Raw genomic sequence first — 27737 nt, 5'->3', positions numbered from 1 at the left:
TTTTTGATTGCACCTCATTAATAGCCTTTTTGATTTCGACTTGGTTAGATTTTAGTTCTTTTATTTCTCCAGAAAGGGTTTCTTTAATAACTTCCATGCTTTTTTCAAGCCCAGCTAGTATCTTTAAAATCATCATTCTGAACTCTAGTTCTGACATCATAGTAATGTCCGTATTGATTAGGTCCCTGGCATTCGGTGCTGCCTCTTTTTCTTTTCGTTGAGGTGATTTTTTCCATCTTGTCGTTTATCCAGAGGAGAATAGATGAATGAGAGAACAAAATGCTAACAGGGTAACAATGTCCCCAGAAGATATATATTAAAAAAATCAGAAAAGACCTGAAACCGGGGGAAAAGAAAGGGAAAGAAAGCAAAAAGAAATAGGAAAAAAAAAGAAAAAGATAAGAAAAACAGAACAAAACAGAAAAAACAGAATATGATCAAATATGATCAGGCTGGTACATAGATCAGTGCCACACACTAGATTTTGGGTGTATTTCGGTCTGTTAGAAGAAAGTGTCTCCCAATATTTTAAAGAAAGAAAAACTTATATATGTACAAAAATAAGGGTTAATACGATGAAGGGATGGAATATGACTGTAAAGATGAAAATTATAAAAGATTTTATAAAAGGAATTGATAAGATGTTTGAAAATAAAAGAAGAGGATTAAAAAAAAAAAAGAAAAAGGAAGGGAGAGAATGTGATCAGGCAGGAGACTAGAACAAAGCCATACACTAGAGATTTAGGGTATATTTTGATCTGTTAGAAGAAACTGTATCTCAAAATTTTAAAGAGAGATCAACTTAAATATATATGCCAAAAATAAGGTTAACTACTATGAAGGGATAAAATATGACTCCAAAAATGAAAAAGACTTAAAAATCATGGGGAAAAAGCCAGAATTCTATGTGCATTATTCCCCTAGTGCTGGAGTTCTTCCGTTCTCATTGATCGGTAAACTTGGTGTTGGCTGGCTGTTCTTGCTGATCTTCTGGGGGAGGGGCCTGTTGCCATGGTTCCCAAATGTGTTTACCGGAAGCGGAATTTCCCCGCCCTTGCCAGTCTGGGGTCTCGGGAACTTTTGTTCCCTGCAAGCTTTCCCTTCAGCTTTGGAGGATGAGAGTGAAAATGCCGGCCTCCCAGTATCTGCCCCACAGGAGCCGAGAACTTGGGGCCCCACTCCTCACTGCGCCCCCAGAGAAAAGCAGTCAGTCACTCCTGTCTCCCTGGTCTCCGGCTGCACTGTGTGCTCTCCCGGCCTGTGACTGAGCGTTTCTATCTCTGGCACATGACCCCATGTGGAGTCTCCAAACACAGTAGATCCCTGCGATGGGCTCCTGTGCCGCTCCTCCCGGGGGAGGAAGGGGAGTCTCCCCAGATCTGCCGCTTGTTGGGTCCCTGCTCGAAGAGCAGTGGCCTGTCTGTGCCGTGGATAACGGTTTATGGCAACCCTGAGCTGAGAGCCCACTCCTCTGCTCCGTCTCTGCAGCCGACTTCCCCCCTCTGATACCTGGGAGCGCTGCTGCACTCAGGCACCCCTGGTCTTTCTGTGACCCCAAGGGTCTTGAGACCACACTGTCCCACGAGGGTTCCACTCCCCGCTGAGCCACTGGAGTGACGTCCCTCAGCGGAGCCGACTTCTAAAAGTTCCGATTTTGTGCTCCTCTGCCCTATCACTTTCCAGAAGCAGCCGACGGAGGCCCCCTCCCCCGCCGTCTATCTTCCCGAATATTGCCTCGGATTCACTTCTCCGCACGTCCCACCTTCCAGAAAGTGGTTGTTTTCTGTTCAGAGAGTTGTTGCTATTCTTTTCTTCAATCTCCTGTTGAGTTCGTAGGTGTTCAGAATGGTTTGATCCCTATCCAGCTGAATTCCTGGGACCAGATGAAATCCAGATCACCTACTCCTCCGCCATCTTGCTCCTCTCCCCAAATGGAACTCTTTGGAGGACTGGCGGCGGCCCTGTTTGTCAAGAGCTATATAATTGTTTCACTAATATTTAGGGGGTTCTTTTTATGAAAAAGAAAAATAAAATTTCCCGATTTTTAAATTCATAAAACACTATGTTATAAAGTGGCACACATCTTTTGTTATTCCATAATATTCGGATGGACCTGCAGAATTTAACTTTTCATGTTATTATTGCCAAATGCTGTGACTTTCAAGGATTAATTAATTCTGATTTCTAAACTGTCATAATGTATGTAGAAATGATTTTCTTTTATAAATGTGGCTGTTATCTTTTTCTGGTGATTTTAAGCAAGTATAGCCAAATTCAACTTGAAGAAAAAAAGAAATACAAAATAAGCTGTGATCTTGTGTTTAATTACCGAAAGATCTTTTGGGATGGTTTCCCTGTGCCAATATATGTTCGACCCACCCAGCTGTACTTTGTACTCCATAGAATGATCAATATATTCTGAAATGCTGAAAGAACTTGTATCAATGTATAATTACTTTATTTACAGCATAAGTGCTTGTTAAGGCAAGAAAGTATTGAAATTTAACAAAAACTTGCAAACAGAAATTGATAGGAAGGAGGGACTCAAGGCATTCCTAGAACTGGTTCATTTTTAAAATAGTAGCTTCCCCTCTCGCCTCCCCTTTTAAAGAGGGAGAGAGAGGGGTGGGGCAAAGGGAGAGGGAGAGAGAGAATCTTAAGTAGGCTCTGTGCCCAGTGTGGAACCCGACATGGGGCTTGATCTCATGACCCTGAGATCATGACCTGAGCTGAAACTAAGAGTTGGACACTCAACTGACTGAGCCACCCAAGCTCCCCAATAGTAGCTTCTAAAGTATTAGTTTAAGACATAATATTAACAGAAATTTTAGGGTGTGGAAGTAATATTTTTGTGAGAGCTGGGAAGCAGAAGTGGGGGAACATACTTTTGGAGAGTGCACAAAAGGGGAGATATGTCTCCATGTCTCTGTTTCCTCATCTGTAAGGCAGTGTAACAAGAGAAGATTGAATAGGGAGGAAACAGGCAATGGGAAGGAGTGGGAGAAGGAAGACAAAGGAAGATTATATACTTGAAAATAAGAGCCTGGAACCTTTGTAGATGATTTACTTTAAAAAGCAGAACTTTAAAAAAATATTTATATGCTTAACCAAACAAAGTGAAACTATAAAATAAAAAGGAACTAGTGTTTAATTATTTTTCCCTAAATGCCCTACAGACTGTTTTCTTAAAATTTTTGTTATTGAGGTTAGAAATCTCCTGCTCCTTGAGAGGCATCGCTAAATTTTTTTTGTTATATTTGTTGAACTGCTTTTCTCCTCTTTGGACCATTGGTTTCCTAAGGGCAGAGCTTTCTCTGTTGCTCTTCTATATATCCTTAGGTGTATTAGTTTGCCGTGGTAGCCATAATAAAGTACCAGTAATAAAGTATGCAAACTGGGTAGTGTGAATAACAGAAACTTATTTTCTCACAGTCCTAGAGCCTAGAAGTCCAAAATGAAGGTATTAGCAGGATTAGTTCCTTCTAGGATCTGCTCTAGGCTTCTTTCCTTGGCTTGTAATGGTTGTCTTTCCATGTGTTTCTTCATACTTGTCTTCACTCCCCGCATGTGTCCAGATTTTTCCTTTCCTATAAGGGCACTTCTTGTATTAGAATAACTTGATCACATCTGTAAAAACCCTCTCTCCAAATAATCACATTCTGGGATGCTGGAGTATTAGAACTTTAACATATGAATGACTTTTGGGGTAACACAATTCAGCCTGTAATGCCACATGCTGGCACAATGCCTGGCTTACAAAGGGCGCCCAGAAATGTTTACCTGTTGTAGCTATATTCATAGTCTAGCTGATGTCCTTCCTAGAATTTCATTGGAATGGGTCTTGATTTCAAGGGTACCCTTTTCAGCAAATAAAATGAGTTACTAAAAAATTCCTGGTAGTGGTTTTATCTACATAAGTTATATAAAGTGTCTGTAATTCATGGGTTTATGAATTCTATGAATTCATTATATAATCTAAAAATAGCGATAACTTTACTTCCTTCCTGTCTTAGTCTGATCAGACTAATAGACCAATAGACCAATAATAGACCAGTAATACCATAGACTAGGCAGTTTATAAATGGCAGAAATTGGTCCAGTATATTCAGTGTCTGGTGAAGACTCACTTCCAGGTTCATGACTGTACCATCTTTCTGTGGACTCACATGGAGGAAGGGGCCAGGAATTTCTCTGGGTCTTTATATAGAGCACTAATCCCATTCATGAGGGCTCCACCCTCATGACCTAATCACTTCCAAAGTCCCCACCTCTTAATCCCACACACTGGGGACTAAGTTTCAGCACTGTGAATTTAAAGGGATATAAACATTCTATCTGTGGTATTCCACTCCTTCATTTTCAGTTTACTCTTCCAGATGCATAATAATATAAAGGACTGATATGATAATGTCTTTTGCAAATAAATACACAGCTTAGTTTTTATTAGCTTTTTAAATCAGTATGGATGAAGTTTAGTTATTTTTAATTTTATATTTTGAAGGTAGACAAGTTTAGTAATTCTGGACCTTCATGGCACCAAGTAAGTGTTCAGTAAATGTTTATAATTATTTTGTTTTTGTGCTTTTGTAAGTGCTGTTTTTTCAGACATCATTTTTTCAGTGAATCTATTTTCCTGATCAACAGAAAGTGGAGCATTTCCTTTTTTGTGTGCCACTGTTACACCGTGACATACCTTGAATATAATATTTAATTTTTCTTTTCATGAATTGTGCTTTCAGACCATGCATTCCATAGAACTTGAATTATAATATCTAACCTCTTAATCTCATTGAAATGTGTCTAAGATACTTTTTTAAGTTTTAGCATTATAACTCAATTATAAATATAAGCAGAAAATTTGATTTTTTTTAGGTGTATATTCCTTTTCTGATCAGTATCAGTAAAGTTTCCTGTTCACTTCCTGTTACATCAAGAAGGAGTAGCCCCGTTCTTTCTAGGTTTCCTATTATAGAATGGCTAAAATGAAAAGTGGTGACAACACCAAATGCTGTCAGTGATATGGAGAAACTGATACGTTGCTTGATGGGACTGTAAAATGGTACAGTCATTCTGAAAAAGTTTGGCAGTTTCTTATAAGACTAAACATGCAATTACCATACAACCTGGCAATTGCCCTTTGATATTTATCCCAGAGAATGAAAATTACATTCATATAAAACCCTGTGTGCAATGTTCATAGCAGCTTTATTTGTAATAACCCCAAACTAGAAACAACACAGATGCCCTTTAGTGGGTGAATGGATAAACTATGGTGCATCCATATCATGTAATACTACTCAGTAATGGAAAGTATTGATAAACAGAACAACTTGGATGAATATTGAGGGAATTATGCTGAGTAAAAGAAACCAATCCTGAAATGTCACATAGCATGATTCCATTTATATATCAATCTTGAAATGACAAAATTAGAGAAACGCAAAGCTGATTCGTTGTTAGAGGTTAAGAATTGGGGTAGGTGGGGTGGCTATGACGTGGCTTTATAAAGGTAATCAAGGTGTCCTCATGGTGATGGAATTGTTTTGTGTCTTATAGATACCAGAATCAGCATTCTAGTTGTGATGTTACACTATAGTTTTGCAAAATGTTACCATTGAAGGAACTAGGTAAAACATACAAGGGCTCTCTCTATTGTTTTTTACAACTGGATGTGGATCTACTATTACTTCAAAATAACAAAATTAGTTAAAAAAGAGTTTGTTGTTAAGTGTTTTTAAGCACATTACTGCTACTAGGGCTCCTAATATGGCACAGGAGGCACACAGAAGCATTCCTGTTGTACATAAGTATTGGTTTTGTGGTTTGTGTTTTGTCTTTTTCTTTTGGTTTCATCAAATATTCTAGGAAGTTATAATTCTGTAATTCAAGGTTTTTTGTTTTTTTGTGTTTTTTTTTGAGTTTTCATTTGGCCTACAGTCATTTTCCTTGTTTTTTTTTTTTTTAACTTAATTAGTTCTTCTGTTTCTTCTTAAAATTTGGTTTTTGTTTTTTTTTTTTAAGATTTTATTTATTTATTTGAGAGAGAGAGCATGAGCGGGAGAGCCAGAGGGAAAGGCAGGCTTCCCGTTGAGCAGGGAGCCCGATGCGGGGCTCGATGTGGGGCTCAATGTGGGGCTCAATCCCGGGACCCTGGGATCATGACCTGAGCCGCAGGTGGACACTTAACCGACTGAGCCACCCAGGTGCCCCCTAAAATTTGGTTTTAATTCAAAGAATCTTAGGTTGCACAAAGAACTTTAGGCAGGATGATCTAATATAAGACATTGTTTTCACTATCATCAGAATTTTGTTATTTGTGACTTTTGCAGAGTGACATGCATAAAATCTCATTCTGACAAATAACTGTATCAGTTGATTGTGTTTATATATATTCTTTTTCTTTAACAGAAACTACTGCATCTAAGAGTACCGGTGAACTTATAGATATAACATGGAGTTCCAGTGAAAGTGATCTGTCTGATGAGGATAAAACACTTTTTAAATCACAGAGACATAATGGACATGGTTCTAGAATAGACAGGTTATGTCCAGAAGATGGGGCCAGTGAAGGTAAACTGATAATTTGGTAAGAAATCCTCTTTCTGGTATATATTGGGTTCAATATTGGAAAAAACTTCATTCCTTTTCTAACAGTATTAGTGATAACTGTACTGAGTCCTTTCCTCTAGGCTCACCCCTTTAGAAACATTTTTTTTTATTATGTTAATCACCATACATGACATCATTAGTTTTTGATGTAGTGTTCCATGATTCATTGTTTGCATATAAAACCCAGTGCTCCATGCAGAACCTGCCTTCTTTAATACCCATAACCAGGTTAACCCATCCTCCAACCCCCCTCCCCTCCAGAACCCTCAGTTTGTTTCTCAGAGTCCGTAGTCTCTCATAGTTCATCTTCCCCTCCGATTTCCCCACCTTCATTCTTACCCTCCTGCTATGTTCTTCTTCTTTTTTTTTTAACATATAATGTATTATTTGCTTCAGAGGTACAGATCTGTGATTCAACGGTCTTGCACACTTCACAGCACTCACCATAGCACATACCCTCCCCAATGTCTATCACCCAGCCACCCCCATCCCTCCCACCCCCCACCACTCCAGCAACCCTCAGTTTGTTTCCTGAGATTAAGAATTCCTCATATCAGTGAGATCATATGATACATGTCTTTCTCTGATTGACTTATTTCGCTCAGCATAACACCCTCCAGTTCCATCCACGTCGCTGCAAATGGCAAGATTTCATTCTTTTTCATGGCTGCATGATATTCCATTGTATATATATATATCACCTCTTCTTTATCCATTCTCTGTCGATGGACATCTTGGCTCTTTCCACAGTTTGGCTATTGTGGACATTGCTGCTGTAAACATCAGGGTGCACGTACCCCTTCGGATCCCCACATTTGTATCCTTGGGGTAAATACCCAGTAGTGCAATTGCTGGATCATATGGTAGCTCTATTTTCAACCTTTTGAGGAACCTCCATATTGTTTTCCAGATTGGCTGCACCAGCTTGCATTCCCACCAACAGTGTAGGAGGGTTCCACTTTTTCCACATCCCCGCCAACATCTGTCATTTCCTGACTTGTTAATTTTAGCCATTCTGACTGGTGTAAGGTGGTATCTCACTGAGGTTTTGATTTGGATTTCCCTGATGCCGAGCAATGTTGAGCACTTTTTCATGTGTCTGTTGGCCATTTCGATGTCTTCTTTGGAAACATGTCTGTTCATGTCCTCTGCTCATTTCTTGATTGGATTATTTGTTCTTTGGCTGTTGAGTTTAAGAAGATCTTTATAGATTTTGGATACTAGCCCTTTATCTGATATGCCATTTGCAAATATCTTCTCCCATTCTGTCGGTTGTCTTTTGGTTTTGTTGACGGTTTCTTTTGCTGTGCAAAAGCTTTTTATCTTGATGAAGTCCCAATAGTTCATTTTTGCCCTTGCTTCCCTTGCCTTTGGTGATGTTTCTAGAAAGAAGTTGCTGTGGCTGAGGTTGATGAGTTTGCTGCCTGTGTTCTCCTTTAGGATGTTGATGGACTCCTGTCTCACATTGAGGTCTTTCATCCATTTGGAGTCTATTTTTGTGTGTGGTGTAAGGAAATGGTCCAGTTTCATTCTTCTGCATGTGGCTGTCCAATTTTCCCAACACCATTTGTTGAAGAGACTGTCTTTTTTCCATTGGGCATTCTTTCCTGCTTTGTCGAAGATTAGTTGACCATAGCGTTGAGGATCCATTTCTGGGCTCTCTATTCTGTTCCATTGACCTATATGTCTGTTTTTGTGCCAGTACCATACTGTCTTGATGATGACAGCTTTGTAATAGAGTTTGAAGTCTGGAATTGTGATGCCGCCAGCTTAGCTTTTCTTTTTCAACATTCCTCTGGCTATTCGGGATCTTTTCTGGTTCCATACAGATTTTAGGATTATTTGTTCCATTTTTTGAAAAAAGTGGATGGTATTTTGATGGGGATTGCATTGAATGTGTAGATTGCTCTAGGTAGCACTGACATCTTCAAAGTATTTGTTCTTCCAGTCCAAGCGCATGGAACGTTTTTCCATTTCTTTGTGTCTTCCTCAATTTCCTTCCTGAGTATTTTATAGTTTTCTGAGTACAGATTCTTTGCCTCTTTGGTTAGATTTATTCCTAGGTATCTTACGGTTTTGGGTGCCATTGTAATTGGGATCGACTCCTTAATTTCTCTTTCTTCTGTCTTGTTGTTGGTGTATAGGAATGCCATTGATTTTATATCCTGCCACTTTACTGAATTCCTGTATGAGTTCTAGCAGTTTTGGGGTGGAGTCTTTGGGGTTTTCCACATAAATTATCGTATCATCTGCAAAGAGTGAGAGTTTGACTTCTTCTTTGCCGATTTGGATGCCTTTTATTTCTTTTTGTTGTCTGACTGCTGTGGCTAGGACTTCTAATACTACGTTGAATAGCAGTGGTGATAGTGGACATCCCTGCCGTGTTCCTGACCTTAGGGGGAAAGCTCTCAGTTTTTCCCCATTGAGAATGATATTTGCTGTGGGTTTCTCATAGATGGCTTTTATGATATTGAGATATGTACCCTCTATGCCTAAACTCTGAAGAGTTTTGATCAAGAAAGGATACTGTACTTTGTCAAATGCTTTTTCTGCATCTATTGAGAGGATCGTATGGTTCTTGCTGTTTCTTTTATCAATGTATTGTATCACATTGAATGATTTGCGGATGTTGAGCCAACCTTGCAGCGCAGGGATAAATCCCACTTGGTCGTGGTGAATAATCCTTGTAATGTAGTGTTGGATCCTATTGGCTAGTATTTTGGTGAGAATTTTTGCATCCGTGTTCATCAAGGGTATTGGTCTGTAATTCTCCTTTTTGACGGGGTCTTTGTCTGGTTTAGGGATCAAGGTAATGGTGGGCTCATAAAACGAGTTTGGAAGTTTTCCTTCCATTTCTATTTTTTGGAACAGTTTCAGAAGGATAGGTATTAATTCTTCTTAAAATGTTTGGTAGAATTCCCCTGGGAAGCCACCTGGCCCTGGGCTCTTGTTTGTTTGGAGATTTTTGACGACTGCTTCAATTTGCTTAGTGGTTATAGGTCTGTTCAGGTTTTCTATTTCTTCCTGGTTCAGTTTTGGTAGTTGATACATCTCTAGGAATGCATCCATTTCCTCCAGATTATCTAATTTGCTGGCACAGAGTTGCTCATAATATGTTCTTATAATTGTTTGTATTTCTTTGGTGTTGGTTGTGATCTCTCCTCTTTCATTCATGATTTTGTTGATTTCGATCATTTCTCTTTTCTTTTTCATAAGTGTGGCCAGGGGTTTATCAGTCTTGTTAATTCTTTTAAAGAACCAGCTCCTAGTTCAGTTGATCTGTTCTACTGTTCTTTTGGTTTCTATTTCATTGATTTCTGCTCTGATCTTTATTATTTCTCTTCTCCTGCTGGCTTTAGGCTTTATTTGCTGTTCTTTCTCCGGCTCCTTTATGTGTAGGGTTAGGTTGTGTATTTGAGACCTTTCTTGTTTCTTGAGAAAGGCTTGTATTGCTATATACTTTCCTCTTAAGGCTGCCTTTGCTGCATCCCAATGATTTTGAACAGTTGTGTTTTCATTTTCATTGGTTTCCATGAATTTTTTAAATTCTTCTTTAATTTCCTGGTTGACCCATTCATTCTTTAGTAGGATGCTCTTTAGCCTCCATGGATTTGAGTTCTTTCCGACTTTGCTCTTGTGATTGAGTTCTAGTTTCAAAGCATTGTTGTCTGAAAATACGCAGGGAATGATTCCAGTCTTTTGGTACTGGTTAAGACCTGATTTGTGACCTAGGATGTGATTTATTCTGCAGAATGTTCCATGGGCACTAGAGAAGAAAATGTTTTCTGTTGCTTTGGGATGGAATGTTCTGAATATATCTGTGAAGTCCATTTGGTCCAGTGTGTCATTTAAAGTCTTTATTTCCTTGTTGATCTTTTGCTTAGATGATCTGTACATTTCGGTGAGGGGGGTGTTAAAGTCCCCCACTATTTATTGTTGTCGATGTGTTTCTTATCCATCTCTGCAGCCGGCTTCCCCGCTCTGATACCTGGGAGCTTTGCCGCACTCAGGCACCCCTGGTCTTTCTGTGACCCCAAGGGTCTTGAGACCACACTGTCCCACAGGGGTTACATCCCCCGCTTAGCCACTAGAGTGATGTTCCTCAGCAGAGCCAACTTCTAAAAGTTCCGATTTTGTGCTCCACTCCTCTATCACTTTCCAGAAGTGGCTGATGGAGACCCCTCCCCTGCCGTCTATCTTCCTGAATATCACCTCGGAGTCACTTCTCCGCACGTCCTACCTTCCAGAAAGTGGTCGCTTTTCTGTTCAGAGAGTTGTTGCTATTCTTTTCTTCGATCTCCTGTTGAGTTCGTAGGTGTTCAGAATGGTTTGATTCCTATCCAGCTGAATTCTTGGGACCAGACGAAATCCAGGTCTCCTTCTCCTCCGCCATCTTGCTCTACCCCCAGTAACATTTTCTCATTTAGTATTTCTCACAACAACTCTAAGAGATAAATATAACAAGTACTATTTTTACAGGTAACAACTTAAGCTTGAAAAGTGGAATTGGTTGGGATTCCACTTAGGGTCTCTAATGTATAATGCTATACCTATATTGCCCCTTGCTGACCTGTTTTCCTTATATACTATTATAGTAAATGTGTGATAGAAAAATAACACAAGTTTCTGTTCTGATGGCATTTTATATTGTATTGTGTTTTTGACAGTTTAAAGCAAACTTTCCCAAGCTTGTCACTAATGCCAGTGGGGCCAGAAAATTCTTTGTTGTGTGGAGGGGTGGCTTTCCTGTGCAGTTTAGGGTTTTTAGCAGCATCTTTGGCCTCTGTTCACTAGTGACAGTAGCTCCACTAGCCCCAGTTGGGTGGTTCTTTTTTTTTTTTTTTTTTTTTTTATGATTTCATTCATCTATTTGTCAGAGAGAGAGAGAGCGTGTGTGCACACAAAAACAGGGGGAGCGGCAGGCAGAGGCAGAAGCAGGTTCCCTACTGAGCAAGGAGCCCGATGTAGGACCCTGGCATCATGACCTGAGTCGAAGGCAGATGCTTAACCGACTGAGCCACCCAGGCATTCCTCCCCCAGCCCCAGTTGTGACAACTAAAGATGTCTCCAGATTTTGTCAGATATCAACAGAAGGTCAGAATCATCCCAAGTTGAGAACCATAGACTTAGAATTAGCAACATCATGTCCTTTTACGGATTTTAGAAGATAAAGCTCATCTAGATTATTTAAAAGTCTTAATGCTTTCCAAATAAGCTTCATGTGAATTGTTTACTTGGTTAAGCATAAGTTTATACAGACAAACCCTGTGGAAGGTGACCTTTGGCCACTTTGTATGCCATCTTGGTAACTACCCATTGACATTCTAGTAATAAACAGGTGAGGTGGAATTTTAAGGTTATACATAAGTTCACAGGGCTTATTTTATTAATTCCACCATATTAAATGAAATTCATTGTTATATAACTCTTGGTCTTTACACATCTAAGAACATTTCGTTATTTAAACTTATATTTTTTTATGGGTGGATAGTATGCTTTGTGAATTATTAAAGCTTCTCTTAACAAAAAACTGTGTATGTCTTTCTCTATTAAAAGACATAGTGTTTTTCAAAATTCTAAGAATGGAAAGGTGTTTTGAGCTAATTACTTTGAAATGAGTTAATGAATTGTTGACTTCTCTAAGGAAGTTGACTATTAGGGAACAAGTAAATGATCCCTTGGGGTGTATGTAATCATGTGTGTAACTGCTGGCTTATCTTTCTCTTCTCTTCTTTTTCCCTCTCCTCCTCCCCTCACTCCTTTTTACCTTTAATTACTGTTTATCAGTTTCTTGTTTTACCCCAGACACTTGGCTGGACATTATGTATATTATTTCCTTTTATATCTACTACATCATGTGAGCTGAGTACCCTCATTTTACAGAAGAAAATTGGGACTCAGAGAAGTCAAATCGCTTGCCCAGAGTCATATAGTTAACAAGTGTGCCAATTAATATTTATAGTCAGGGATATCTAACTTCATTTCTGTGTGCTTCAGCACTGTTCTGGTGCTTAACAGACTTGGCTTCTGAACGGAATTACCAGGTGAGTTTTAAACATAATATACCCAGACCTCCTTCCAGCTGTATTGGATTAGAGTCTCTGTGTCTTAAGGCCCAGAACTGAGATTGAGAGGGAAGAGCCCTGAATTAAAATTTTCAAAATCTTTTCTTTTTAAAAAAAAATTTTCCCCCTCCATTTGTCTTTTACATAACTTTGAAAAAACTTCTTAACTTTTTGGAGACTCAGTTTCTTCATGTATAAAATGTAAATTTTAGTCTAACAGTAATTGTCTTGCCTGCTTCATAAAATTATTGTGAAGAATAAAGATCTTATTAGTTTGCATTGTGGTATATCATTTTATAACACTCAGCAACTGCAATATAAATGTTATTCATCAGTGGGCTTTTCCAGGGTAGGAACAGTGTTCTGAATTATCTCCTGTGTTTATTTTGGTTTTGTGTCTAGGATGGTGTAGTAGGCCCTCAGTAGGCACTGATTTTATTGAATGAATGAGGAATAAATAAAAAAATGGTACAAAAATATAGTAGCTCTGGGGGCACTTGCATTCCTCAGAACTCTGCCTTTCCCATGGTTTTCTGCTGTGATGCTTCAGCAGCCTGGAGAATTTCTTTATGTGTTCCATTGCCTGGCTTCCATGAGTAAATGTGTTGTTGCATGTGGTTTTTCCCTGCCATTCCCTAATGGTAAGAGTGGCTCCTGCAGTTATTTTACTGCCATTACCTATCTGCTTCTCTCAGACTGGTCTGACCTCCAGTCTTATAATCACTATAGTGGACTTCTATGTTCTGGAACAACAGTATCAGATAAAAGAAGACTTACATTTTTGTTTGCTTTATTCCATACGTTTACCCTTAGCTTAAATATTTCTTGTCTTTTTTGGTTTTTATTTTGAATTCCCTTTCAGGTATTAAAGCTAGTAAGTTATTTTTTAATATTACTTCTATCTGGAAATAAGATTGTTGCTATGAGACCTCTGAAATAGGGCCAAGATATCTTACTAGCCCTCTGAGTTGCTGAAGTAGCTGTGAGGGAATACTTGGGCTTTGTACTGTAGGAGAGGTTTATGTTATATGCCTCATAGATATCTCAGAGATTAATTTATCCTTAATAACTACGTTTATTTCTTTAAAAATAGATTAAATTTGGTTATTTGCTATATGAAAATAACTTCCAAATTAAATTTTCCAAAAGTAGCACCTAGATAACAATGCTTATAAAGTAAATGAAAAACTAAATTATACTTGTTTTACTGATGCAAAATCTATTAAAAAAGTTTTAGGTGAAAATCCTTTAAGAAGTATGCTAATAGGAAACTGATTAAAGGGGTACCTGTGGCACAGTCATTGAGCATTTGCCTTCGGCTCAGGTATGATCCTGGGGTCCTGTGATAAAGCCCCGTTTTGGGTTCCCTGCTGGGCGGGAAGCCTGTTTCTCCCTCTCCCACTCTGCCTGCTTGTGTTCCCTCTCCCGCTGCCTCTCTCTCTGTGAAATAAATAAATAAAATTAAAAAAAAAAAAAGGACATTGATTAAATAAACTGTGGGTCAACTCTGCAGTAGAATACTATGTTGCAGAAAAAGAATGAGGATACTCCCTGTTATTGATATGGGAAACCTCTGTTAAGTTAAAGGAAAAAAAAAGTGTATCAAAAAGGAGGAAAAAATTATAGTATATTTTATTTGCTTGAACATGCTGGAAAAACTATAGAAAGATACAAAAATAACTAATAAAAGTAGTTACCTGAGAATTGGTGTAGGGGTAGATAGGAGAAACAGGATGGCTAGAGAAGAGTGTAGGAATAGAGTTTTCACAATCTTAATACATATTTTGAAAAATTACTCAGCATTATGGATGTGTCAACTACTGAGAATAAAGAAAAAATATATATATATCCTCTATTTGTTATATATATAGGATATATAAAATTGTTATATATATATATATAAAAGGATATATAAAATTGTTTAAAATTGTATTTTTTTAGATGAACTACAGTTTATTGACTGGGAGATTGACAGTTACACGGAAGATACTAGTGAGTATAATGAATTTGAAGACGGTGAGAGTGTTGTGGAAATATCAGACTGTGCTTCTTGTTCAAGCAATCATTCTTTGACTAGTGAAGAGAGGCTCTCTGAGCTTGTGAAGGTAAGAACCAGTTGTCTCAAAATTTTTCATTCTGGTTATACATTTGTTAATCATAGCCTTTTGGTTTTTCATTTTTAATTCCTTTTTCCAGGACAGTCACTTTTGACTCTTAGTGATTCTTTCATTCTTTACCTCCTTGTCTCTAAATAAACAGGCCTATAATGCACCTCTAAACATGGGTAACCATCTCCTCACCCACTCCCTCCACCTGCTACACATTGAACTTTTCTCATTCCTCCATTCTCCCAGGACACATGTATCATGGTTTGGTTAGATTAGTATTCAGCATTGCATAATATTCGTAAGAGGCAAATATTAATTATGATTATTTTTCCTTCACAACTTTCATTTTCCTTGGAGTTAATTACTTTGGGTTTTTGTTTGCCCAACTTTATTTATTGTTAATAAAACTAAGTTTTTGCCATTGTTTAGCTCTCCTGTTAAGGTTTTTCAGGCAAAGTAGGCATTCTAGCAGTTTTGTCTTTTTTTTTTTTTTTTTTTTTTTAAGATTTTATTTATTTATTTGAGAGACAGAGAGCATGAGAAGGAGGAAGGTCAGAGGGAGAAGCAGACTCCCTGCCGAGCAGGGAGCCCGATGCGGGACTCGATCCTGGGACTCCAGGATCATGACCTGAGCCAAAGGCAGTCGCTTAACCAACTGAGCCACCCAGGCGCCCAGCAGTTTTGTCTTTTTGGAGAACTTGTTCCCACAACTTCCTAGCTGCTCTAATTTGAACTCATCCTTTCTGCTTTGTGGATGTAGCCACCCTTAGGTCTCTCTTCATCATCTTCCTGGTAATTCCCTTCACTTCTCTCCAATGTGGAGCAACTTTATCCTGGATTCCATGTCTTCCTCTTTCTTGGTTTTCACTCTCAGTATGATTGAGCACATCTTCTAATAGCTTTCAAGAGGGGATTTATGGAAGATAAATGGCATGTCAGAAGATGCATTTATCATACTTTGATAAGTGGATGACAATTTATATAGAATTTTAGGTTGGAAATTATTTTTCTTCAGAATTTTTAAGGCATTATTTCATTGTCTTCTAGTTCCAGAGTTGCTGTCAAGAAGCCTGAAGCTATTCTCATTCTTGATTTTTAAAAAAGATTTATTTATTTGAGAGAGGTGTAGGGAGGCGCAGGAGAGGGAGAGTGAGAATTCCAAGCAGACTCTGTGCTGAGCACAGAACTCAATCCCAGGAACCCGACATCATGACCTGAGCTGAAATCAAGAGTCAGCTCTTCAACTGTCTGAACCACCCAGACTCCCCTCTCATTCTTGATTTTTTTAATATTTTCTGTTTATCACTTTTTTTAAGCAGTGTGATTGTGATTATACCTACATGTCATATTCTGCTTGGAGTTTATCAAGCTTTTTGAATATGTGGTGAGTTGGGTCCAAGCCCTTGCTGAGGTTTGGTAATTTACTAGGAGGACTCTCAGAATTTAATGTACAGTCATACTCAGGGCTATGATTTATTATAGTGAAACAATACAAAGCAAAATCAGCAATATTTTAAGAGTCCTATTGTAGCGGAGTCACACAGGATATGCTTAATTGCTCTAGCAATGAGTTTTGACAACCTCTGTAAAGTGTTTCCTGCCAGGGGAGCTCATTGGTGACTCAGTGCCCAGAGTTTTTATTGGGGTCTGGTAAAGTAGGCACTCTCTCTGCCTTGCGTGTATTAGAATTTCAGATTTTAAGAAGGCAAACAGGTATTCAGCCTAAGCCACATTGTTTGCACACTTTAGGCAGAGGGAGCCACTCTTACCATTAGGGACTGATGGTAACTTTCCTGATGTCTAAATAACCAGAGGTAGGCAAGGACCAACATTATAAGCAGGCCTTTCTAAGGATACCCATCTTAGGTCAGCTTTGTTAACTCTCTTCTTCACATAATGGGTTTAAAGTTTTCATCACATTTGGAAAGGTTTTTGCCTTCAACATTTTTTTTTCTGACATCCTTTTTCCTTTTGGACTACAATTATAGGTATATTAATGAGGCTGCTTCATGTTGTATCATGGGATCATTGATGCTGTGTTTACCCCCCCTTTCATTTTTAATGGTTTCTATTGCTATATTTTTCAAGTTTAATTATCTTTTTTTTCTCAGTGTTTAATCTGCTGTTAATACTATCCAGTATATTTGTCATCTCTTAAAGTTTGATATGAATCTTTTTATATTATCATTCCTAACCTCATATTTTTTTCTGTTTTGAAAATATAGAGTATAATTATAATAGTTGTTTTAGTGGCTTTTCTGTAAATCTACCATTTGTGTTATTTCTGTGTCTGTTTCTGTTGATTAATATTTCTCTTCATTGTAGGTTATATTTTTCTGCTTCTCCACATGCCTGAAAATTTTTGAGTGGATACCAGACATTGTGAATTTTATGTTGTTGGGTGCTGGATTTTTAAAAATGTCTTTAAATATTTTGGGACTTTATTCTCAGGTGCAGTTATTTGGAAACAGTTTCATCCTTTGGATGTTGCTTTATGACTTATTAGATGGATCTGGAGAAGTGTTCAGTATTATGTCCCATTATCTTTTTGAGTATTCTACTAATGCTCTTACTTTTCCAGTCTGCCTGGCAAGAATAGGTGCCGAGTCCTGACCCTGTGTGAGCACTGGGTGCTGTTCTCTAGATGATTCTTTCCCTTGTATACTGATCGCACATGCTGATCAGAACTCTGCTGAATAATTGAGGGGGGGATTGCTGTAGTTTTCTAAGTAGCTCTGGTTTTTCTGTTACTCCATCCTATGAACTCTAGCTACTTTTGTGGACTCTCAGTTCTGTCCCTTCCCATGGGCTCCACCTCAGTTCCCCTTTTCTACTGTGTGGTTTGGAAATTTTCTTAAGAAAGTAAGCTAGGGCAATTGTAGAACTCAATTTTTATTTCCTGACTTTCAGGAATTATGTTCTTCCCTGATGTTCAGTTTCTTAAAAACCATTGTTTCATGTATTTTGTCTGGGTTATTCCCTTCCTTCCTTCCCTCCCTCCCTCCTTTCCTTCCTTCCTTCTTTCCTTTCTCTTTCTCTCTCTCTTGTTTTTTGTTTGTTTTGGTGTTTTAAGTGGGAGAACAAATCCATTTGCTATTATTCCATCTTGGCCACCTTCCTGATCTTTCATGCAATCCAGCACATGATAAGATGCTCATCATCATTAGTCATCAGGGAGTTGCAAATCCAAACTATGATGAGATACCACTTTATACTCATTAGGATGGCTATTATCCATAAATGGAAAAAAAATGAGAAATTGGAATCCTTGTACATTGCTGGTGGGAATGTAAAATTGTACAGCCACTGTGGGAAAGTTTGATGGTTTCTCAAAAAGTTAAACATGGAATTACCACGTAATCCAGCAATTCTACTTCTGGATATATACCCAAAAGAATTGAAAGCAGGGACTCAAACATTCTTGTACATCGATGTTCATAGCATCATTATTCACAATGGCTGGATGGTGGAAACAACCCAAATGTCCATCAACAGATGAAAGAATAAACAAAATGTTATATATATGTAGAGTGGATTATTACTCAGCCTTAAAAAGGAACGAAATTCTGGGTTGCCTGGCTGGCTCAGTTAGTTAAGTGTCCGATTTTGATTTTGGCTCAGGTCATGATCTCAGGGTTATGAGATCAAGCACCACATTGGTCTCTGCATGGTGGGCATGGAACCTACATAAGATTCTCTCTCTCCCTCTGCCCCTACCCTTTCTCCTCTCTCTCTCAAAGGAAAAACAGGAATGAAATTCTAATACATGCTACAATATGGATGAATCTTGAAAACCTTATTATAGATAAAATAAGCCAGACACAAAAGGACAAGTGCTGTATGATTCAATTTATATGCAGTACCTAGAATAGGCGAATTCATAGACACAGAAAATAGAATAGAGGTTACCAGGGGCTGAAGAGTAAGGGGAGTTATTTTTAAATGTGTACAGAGTTTCTGATTGGGATAATTAAAAGGTTCTAGAAATGGTTAGTGGTAGTGGTTATAAACATGAATGTACTTAATGCCATTGAGGTGTACACCTAAAAGTGGTTAATATGGTAAATTTTATTGCTATGTATATTTCACCACAATAAAAAATGAAAAAGTATATCTTTATTTTAAAATATTTTTCTACCATTAAATTTTATGTTTTTGAGGACTTTTTATTGTTGAAATGGTAAAAATGTTTCTAGAGAGAACACTAAATGATAAAGCAAAAGACTTACTGTACATGCAGTAAAATCTTAACTCGAGGATCCCAAAGGACCATGGAGAATCCCAAGACTACTACCAAAACCCCTTGGAATAAATCATACCTAATCAGACCAGGAAGTGTTGTGCCATGACCTAAAAGTTTTTCTTGACTTTTCAATATAGGGACTAGACTAGTAACCCTTTATTTCTATGAACTTCTTCAGTGTGAAAGAAGACCTTCTGTAATAGCATGGTCTTACTTTAGTACATATCACATTTTAAGATTCTTTATTTATTTGTTAGAAAGAGAGAAAGCACACCAGCAGGCAGAGGGGCAGGCAGAGGGAGAGGGAAGCAGACTCCCCACTGAGCAGAGAACCTGACACGGGGCTTGATCCCAGGACTCTGGGATCATGACCTGAGCTGAAGGCAGATGCTTAACCAACTGAGGCACCCAGGCATCCCTTAAAAATTTTTTTTAAAGATTTTATTCATTTATTTAACAGAGCACAAGCAGGGGGAGTGGCAGGCAGAGGGAGAGGGAGAAGCAGGCTCCTCACTGGGCAAGGAGGAACCTGACACGGGGCTCGATCCCAGGACCCTGGGATCATGACCTGAGCTGAAGGCAGATGCTTAACTGACTGAGGCACCCGGGCGCCCCCAAATTTTTTCTTAATATTAATTGTGGTGGTGGTTTCAGTGGCTGAAATATCTGTTACTTCATGCGTTTGGCTTTTTAAAGCACCTCATTTCTATTGAGAAAGGTGGGAGTTTTGTGCAGAGCTTCATATCATAGGCTACTTGTTTTTATAATTTTAGAGTTTTATCTGATATTTCGTGAGCAGGTTCTGTACTGATAAGATAAGGCATTTAATAAAATTAGTTTATGAATTCCTTTTCCTTATTTTGAATAGAACAAATGATGGATTTGTTCTCATCATAAATTATTGCCATCACTAAATAAAAAATTTAGTATTTTACTCTTGTCACAAACTTTAATTTTTTTATTAGAAAATAAGTTTATTAGAACTTTTAGTTTTTTTCTTGGCTTTTTTTGAGAGAAATATTCTGTGAACTGAGGATATGTTCATCCTTTGAAAGCTGCTGTAAATTACCACGACTATGAGAAGGACTAATGCTGCATAGATCAAGCTTGCTGGGTGATTGGCTGGGTTCACTACCTAACTGAGAAACTCCTGCACTCAGGTTTTATAGTGCTTTCAGTTCAATTCATACCTTGTTAAAATTACAAATTACAGTATGACACAGACTTTTCAGGGAAGCTCTTAAATAATATATAGTTATAAGAAGTAAATGGTAAGCATCCATAGCTCTCTAAAATGTAAAAAGCATATCTCTGGGTAGTAGAATTACTGGAGACGTTTATTTTCTTCTTTGTTGCATTTATTTCACAATTTAAATAAAAAACAAGAAAAATATAGCAGTCAGTGGCTTTTTCCTTAAAGACAAAACAGAGAAACAGATCACATATATTGAACATATATACTGGGTCTTAATACTAGTTGCTTTATGTACATGTATTAGTCCATTTGAGCTGCTATAACAAAAATACATAGGCTGGGTAGCTAAAACAACAAATTTATTTCTCACAGTTTTGGAGGCTGGGAAGTTCTATGATCTAGGTGCTGGCAGATATGGTGTCTATTGAGGGCCCACTTCCTGGTTCATTGAAGGCTGTCTTCTCGCTGTGTCCTCACATGTTGGAAGGGGTAAGGGATCTCTGGGGCCTTTTTATAAGGGTCCTAATCCCATTCATGAGGGCCCCACTCAAAGGCCCCGCCTCTAAATACCATCACATAAGGGATTAGGTTTCAACATTTAGTATACAGCAGTACATTTTCCATTTAAGCCTTAAAACAATCTTGAGAAGTAGATGTGGTTATGCCCAATTTTCAGATAAGGAAACTGTTAGAAAAGATAATGTAACTGCAAACAAGTTACTTATGTAGTAAGGCATCAGTGATTGAAATCTTGTCATAGAAATATTCAGGTGTTGGTTGAATGCCTCCCAATCTACGTTGATTGTTTTCTTATGTTGGAAGAAACATGCAAATGGGCAGAACTTTGAAAGATATGGTCATAGAAAAGAGATGACCTTGGCTTGCTTTGTATTTAAAAAATTCAAGACTTCTTCCACATAAATTGTCATGAAGTATACCTTTTTGATAAATTTGTTCATTAAAGCATAACATACTACATCATCATTTGAAATAAATAAATTGAATCCACTGACTCAAAAATGAATTTCTCTAAGTAGACATTGAGAAGCATTCTTACAATATAACGAAAATCCTTTTAGATTTGTGGTCTATCTAATCACAGTGGTATTCTCTATGGCCTTAACTCCTGTCTCCTTTTCTTCCATTCTCTTCCTCATATGGGAACAAAGATTGTTATTTTCTTCTCAAGCAACATTTTCTTCCAAGTGCTGATAACTGTTCAATCTTTCTATAACCCAGTTGCTGTCCTGAATTCCATGTGGGTTTACAGCTGCCTAATGACATATTTGCGTCAATGTTCTAAAGCTACTGTAAGTCAAAGGGGTCCCAGGCCATATCCTTTCTTTTCTTTTTAATGCAAGCTTATCCTGTTTGTGTTTTTGGTCTTAGTTAATAGCTTTCCTTTTTCACTGCCTGAGTCTGTTTTGTTACTGGGTCGTGCAGATTTGACCTCTAAACTAACATCCTCAGAACTTCTGCCCTAAATTGGGCCCTTTCACCTATTCTCTGTTGTTTCAGTAGCATCATAATTAATTTCTTAGCTGATGTCTTTTTAGTAGATTTATCTTAATAAAAATTATGACTTTATTACTCACTTACTGAAATACTTTTTTTTTTTTTAAAGATTTTATTTATTTGAGAGAGAGAATGAGAGACAGAGAGAGCACACGAGAGGGGGGAGGGTCAGAGGGAGAAGCAGACTCCCGCCGAGCAGGGAGCCCGATGTGGGACTCGATCCTGGGACTCCAGGAACACGACCTGAGCCGAAGGCAGTCGCTTAACCAACTGAGCCACCCAGGCGCCCCTGAAATACTTTTGATGGTTCCTCATTGCTCAAAAGTCAAGGTCCATATAACTTAACCTTCACAGTTTAGCCGCAGGTCCCTCAAGTGAATGAGGCAGAGTATACACTGTATTTTTTAATTTATATATAATCCTTAAAAATACAAATGATTCTATAGTGATAGGAAGCAGGTCAGTGGTTGACTGGGCTGAAGGTAGATGGGGGAAGGAAAGTGGGACATGAGGAAAGTGGGGCTGATGGAAATATTGATTATCTTGATTGTGGTAGTAAGTTTCAAAGGAATGTACACATGTCAAAACTTGTCAAATTGAATATGTTCAGTATGTGTATTTTAGTATGCTTAAGTTACATACTTCAGTAAAACTGATAAGTTTAAGTGCAAGAAAGATGTAGTTCCATGTGTTTATGATATAATTTTCAAAATACCTTTTTAAATGACAAAACAGGATATAGAATAATTGTATAGAAAAATGGAAAGGGTTTAGAGGAGTTAAGATGGCAGAGGATTAGGGGGACCCGAAGTTTGTCTTGTCTCTTGAATACAACTTGATAGTTATCAAACCATTCTGAACACCTGGGAAATCAGTCAGAAGTCTGAGAGAAAAAAACTGCAATTCTACAAGTAGAAAACTGACCACCTTTTGGAAGGTAGGAAATGCGGAGACTTGAATCCTGTGTGATATAGCTGTGGATACGATGGTGGCAGGGAGAGAACCTGCTTATGGAAGCTACCACAAAAGTATTATAAGCAGTGGAGTGCAAAATTGGAACTTTTAGAAGTCAGCTACAGTGGGGGAATGTGCCTCACTTAAAGGTGCTCAGGTGGCAAAGTGGAGTGGAATCCCAGGTGTGACACCGTGGTCTGAAGATCCTCGGGTTGTAAGAAGAATGGGTGGCGCCTAAGTGCTGCACTGTTCTCAGGGATAGGAGTATGGAAGCTGGCTGAGAACAGTGAGTCTAGGTGCCACCTTTCTGCTCTGTATTGCCATAAACCATGAACTGCTGCGTGGTCATTCAGCTGCTTTTCCTGGGATGGGTCTGCAGAGGCCTGTCAAGACTCTCCCCAGGGAATCAGTGCAGGTCTGCGCCATAGGAGTCCCTAAAATTTGGAGTTTTGAAACTCAGGTGCATTCTTGAGATAAAAAAGCTTGGCACAGGCAGGGTGAACACAGAGTTCTGATGGCAACTGGGGAGACAAGAATGATTGATTGCTCTTCTGTGAGGGTTCCCTGAAGAGTGGGGGAATGCGAATTTTCAGCTCCGGGGCTAGAGTGGGGTGCCACCATATTCATCCCACACGCCCATCAGGACTGAAAGCCCTCAGGGAGCAAAACAGGGCCACCTGGTGGAGTCTGGAGCTGCTTACACCAAGCCCTGCCTCCTTGCCTCTCCCCCCTGCCCCTCCCTCCAGGGCAAGTCTACCTGAGAATCAGTGCAACAGGCCCCTCCCCAAGAAGACCAGTACAAACAACTTGCTTACATTAAGTTTACTGATCATAGAGGGCTGCAAAGCTTCAGCTCTAAGGGAAAATAGTATTTAGCCTCCTTTGGGCTTTTATTCTTTACTTCTTCTTTTTCATTTATTTTCTTATTTTTTGCAATTCTTTTTTAAAAGGTGTTTATATTTTTATTTTTGTTTACTTTCATTGCATTTTATTTTTATATTTCTTTGGGATCTAGATTCTTTTATTTATTTTTTTAAGATTTATTTATTTATTTGAGAGAGCAAGCACAAGTGGGGGGAGGGACAGAGGGAGAGGGAGAAGCAGAGTCCCTGCTGTGCAGGAAGCCTGACACGGGGCTCAATCCCAAGACCCTGAGATCATGACCTGAGCTGAAGGCAGAGGCTTAACTGACTGAGCCACCCAGTGCCCCATCTTCCTTTCTTTTCTGGACAAAATGATGAGACAGGAAAATTCATCCCAGAAAAAAGAATAGCAGGTAGTACTAACAGCCAGAGATTTAATCAATATAACTAACTAGAATTTAAAACAATGATTACAGGGATACCAGCTGGGCTTGAAAAAAACATAGAAGACACTAGAGAATCCTTTACTGCAGAGATAAAAAGACCCAAAATCTAGTGAGGCCAATTAAAAATGCTATAACCAAGATGCAGTTCCAAGTGGAGGCCATAAAAATGAGGACAAATGAATCATTGGAGTGAATCAGTGATAAAGAAGATAAAATGGAAAATGAGGAAGTTGAAAAAAAGAAGGAAACAGGTAATGGATCACAGAGGTAGACTTAGGGAAATCAGTGACTTATTAAACTATTATAACATTCGTATCATAGGAGTCCTAGAAGATGTAGGGAGAAAAAAAGGGACAGTTTATTCAAACAAATTACAGCTGAAAACATCCCTAACCTGGGAAAGACACAGACATCAAAATCTAGAAAACACAGAGAAATCCCATTAAATTCAAAAAGAGCCAACCATCACCATAGTCAAATTCACAAAATAGGGAAAGATTCCTGAAAGCAGCAAGATTAAAAAAGTCCTTAACCTACAAGGGAAGACAGATCAGGTTCGCAGCAGATCTGGCCACTGAAACCTTGCAGGCCAGAAAGGAGTTGAAGGAAATATTCTATGTGATGAGTTGGAATTATTCCAGTGTTCCAGTATTCAATCCAGCAGGATTGTCATTCAGAATAGAGAGATAAGGAGTTTCCTAGACAAAAAATAAAGAAGATTGTGACCACTAAACCAGCCCTGCAAGAAATACTAAGGGGACCCTATGAGTGGAGAAACAAAATACCAAAAGGAACAAAGACCAGAAAGGACCAGAGAACATCATCAGAATCACTAACTGTACAGGTAAAACAGTGGTCCTGAATTCCTATCTTTCAGTAATCATTTTGAATGTATATGGACTAAATGCTCCAATCAAAAGACACAGGATATCAGAATGGATTAAAAAACAAGATCCATCTATGTGCTGCCTACAACAGACTCATTTTAGACCTAAAGAACCTGCAGATTGAAAGTGAGGGGAGGGAGGGATAACCATCTATAATGCTAATGGATGTCAAAAGAAAGCCAGAGTACCCATACTGAGATAAGACAAACTAGATTTTAAAACAAAGACTGTAACAAGAGATGAAGGGCATTATATCATAATTAAGGGATCTATCCATCAAGAAAATCTAACAATTGTATATATTCATGCCCCCAACTTGGGAGCACCCAAATATAAATCAATTAATAATAAACATAAACTCATGGATAATAATACAGTAATAGTAGGTAACTTTTATACCCCACTTACAGCAGTGGACATTATCTAAGCAGAAGATCAACAAGGAAACAGGGCTTTGAATGACACACTGGACCAGATGGACTCAACAGATATATTCAGAGCATTTCATCCTGAAGCATCAGAATACACATTTGTTTTGAGTGCATACAGAACATTCTCCAGAATAGATCACATACTGGGTCACAAATCAGCCCTCAACAAGTATAAAAAAATTGAGGTCATACCATGCATATTTTCAGACCACAATGCTCTGAAACTTGAAGTCAGCTATAAGGAAATATTTGGAAAGACCACAAATACATGGAGGTCAATGAGCGTTCCACTAAAGAATAATTGGGTTAACCAGTAAGTTAAAGAAGAAATAAAAAAGTACGTGGAAGCAAATGAAAATGAAAACACAATGGTCCAAAACGTTTGGGATGCAGCTAAGGCAGTTTTAAGTTGCAATACAGTCCCACCTCAAGAAGCAAGGAAAGTCTCAAATACACAACCTAACCTTACACCTAAAAGAGTTAGAAAAGGAGCAGCATATAAAGCCTAAAGTCAGCAGAAGAAGGGAAATAATGAAGATTAGAGCAGAAATAAACTATATAGAAAACAAAAAAACAGTAGTACAGATTAATGAAACTAAGAGCCGGTCTTTGAAAGAATTTATAAAATTGATAAACCCCTAGCTAGACTTATCAAAAAAAAGAGAGAGAAAGGACCTAAATAGATAAAATCATGAATGAAAGAGACATAACCATCACCACAGAAATAACAGTTATAAAGAGAATACTGTGAAAAATTATGTGCCAACAAACTGGGCAACCTGGAAGAAGTGAACAAATTCCTAGAAACCTACAAACTACCAGACTGAAACAGGAAGAAATAGAAAATTTAAACAGCCGCATAACCAGCAAAGAAATTAAATCAGTAATCAAAAATCTCTCAACAAGCGAAAGTCCAGGGTTGGATGGATTCCCAGGGGAATTATACCCCACAGTTAAAGAAGAGTTAATACCTATTCTCCTCAAACTGTTCCAAAAAAGAAAAAAAAAAAAATAGACAATGGAAAGAAAACTTCCAAACTCATTCTGTGAAGTCAGCATGCCTTGACCCCAGAATGAGACAAATACCCCACTAAAAAGGAGGATTACAGGACAATATCCCTGATGAACATAAATGTAAGCCTTCTCAATAAAATACTAGCAAATTGAATGCAACAGTACATTAAAAGAATTATTCACCAAGATCAAGTGGGATTTATTTCTGGGCTGCAGGTGTGGTTCAACATCTGCAAATCTCCCCAATGTCTAGACATTGGGGAAGGTATGTGCTATGGTGAGCGCTGTGAATTGTGTAAGACTATTGAATCACAGATCTTTTCCTCTGAAATAATACATTATATGTTAAAAAAAAAAAAAGATAGCAGGAGAGGAAGAATGAAGAGGGGGAAATCAGAGGGGGAGACGAACCATGAGAGACTATGGACTCTGAAAAACAAACTGAGGATTCTAGAGGGGAGGGGTTGGGGGGATGGGTTAGCCTGGTGATGGGTATTAAAGAGGGCATGTTCTGCATGGAACAATGGGTGTTATATGCAAACAATGAATCATGGAACACTACATCAAACACTAATGATGTAATGTATGGTGATTAACATAACATAATAAAAAAAAGAAACAGCACTCACTGGAATTTAAATAAAAGCTTTTTTTAAAAAAAAACTTTTTTAAAAAAGTTTTTTTTTAAAGCAAAAAAACGAAAACAGAAAAACATCTGCAAATCTATGAACATGATATACCACATGGGGGCGCCTGGATGGCTCAGTTGTTAAGTGTCTGCCTTCGGCTCAGGTCATGATCCCAGGGTCCTGGGATTGAGCCCTACATCGGGCTCCCTGCTCTGTGGGAAGCCTGCTTCTCCCTCTCTCACTCCCCCTGCTTATGTTCCCTCTCTTTCTGTGTCTCTCTCTGTCAAATAAATAAATAAAAAATCTTTTAAAAATTTTTTAAAAAACCATGATATACCACATTAGTAAAAGAAAGGATAAAAACCATATGGTCCTGTCAACAGATGCAGAAAAAGCATTTGACAAAGTACAGCATCCTTTCTTGATAAAAACCCTCAACAAAATCGGGGTTGATGGAACATACCTTAACATAAAGGCCATATTCGAAAGACCCACAGCTAATATCCTCAGTGGGGAAAAAACTGAAAGCCTTTACCCTTTGGTCAGGAGCAAAACAAGGATGTTCACTCTCAACATTACTATTTAACATAGTATTGGAAGTCTTAGCCTCAAGAATCAGACAACAAAAAGAAAAGGCATCCAAGTTGGCAAGGAAGAAGTCAAACTTCCACTATTTGTAGATGACATGATACTCTGTAGAAAACCTGAAAAGACTCAACTAAAAAATTGCTAGAACTGATACAGGAACTCAGCAAAGTCGCAGGATATAAAATGAATG

At 38.3% G+C, this 27737-nt stretch overlaps 1 protein-coding gene across 7 annotated transcripts in view; it reads left to right on the top strand.

Annotated features, from left to right (window-relative positions):
- The window catches only part of SPIDR (scaffold protein involved in DNA repair), a 571046-nt gene that overhangs the window by 57201 nt on the left and 486108 nt on the right, over positions 1-27737 (top strand). For 4 of the 7 annotated variants that reach the window (XM_064588368.1, XM_064588365.1, XM_064588366.1 and 1 more), the window contains exons 4-5: positions 6409-6570; positions 14616-14779. In XM_064588368.1, the coding sequence (XP_064444438.1) occupies positions 6409-6570; positions 14616-14779 (326 nt within the window). Of the gene's footprint in view, positions 1-6408; positions 6587-14615; positions 14780-27737 lie in introns of all 7 variants that reach the window. The other 3 variants (XM_064588367.1, XM_064588370.1, XM_064588369.1) reach the window with 2 other exon arrangements.

Source organism: Mirounga angustirostris, unplaced genomic scaffold (assembly GCF_029215605.1).
Source record: "Mirounga angustirostris isolate CCGP_5_RB_7025 unplaced genomic scaffold, mMirAng1.0.hap1 SCAF_4, whole genome shotgun sequence".
Lineage (NCBI taxonomy): Eukaryota > Metazoa > Chordata > Mammalia > Carnivora > Phocidae > Mirounga > Mirounga angustirostris.
This window is presented reverse-complemented; position numbering and strand designations above follow the sequence as displayed.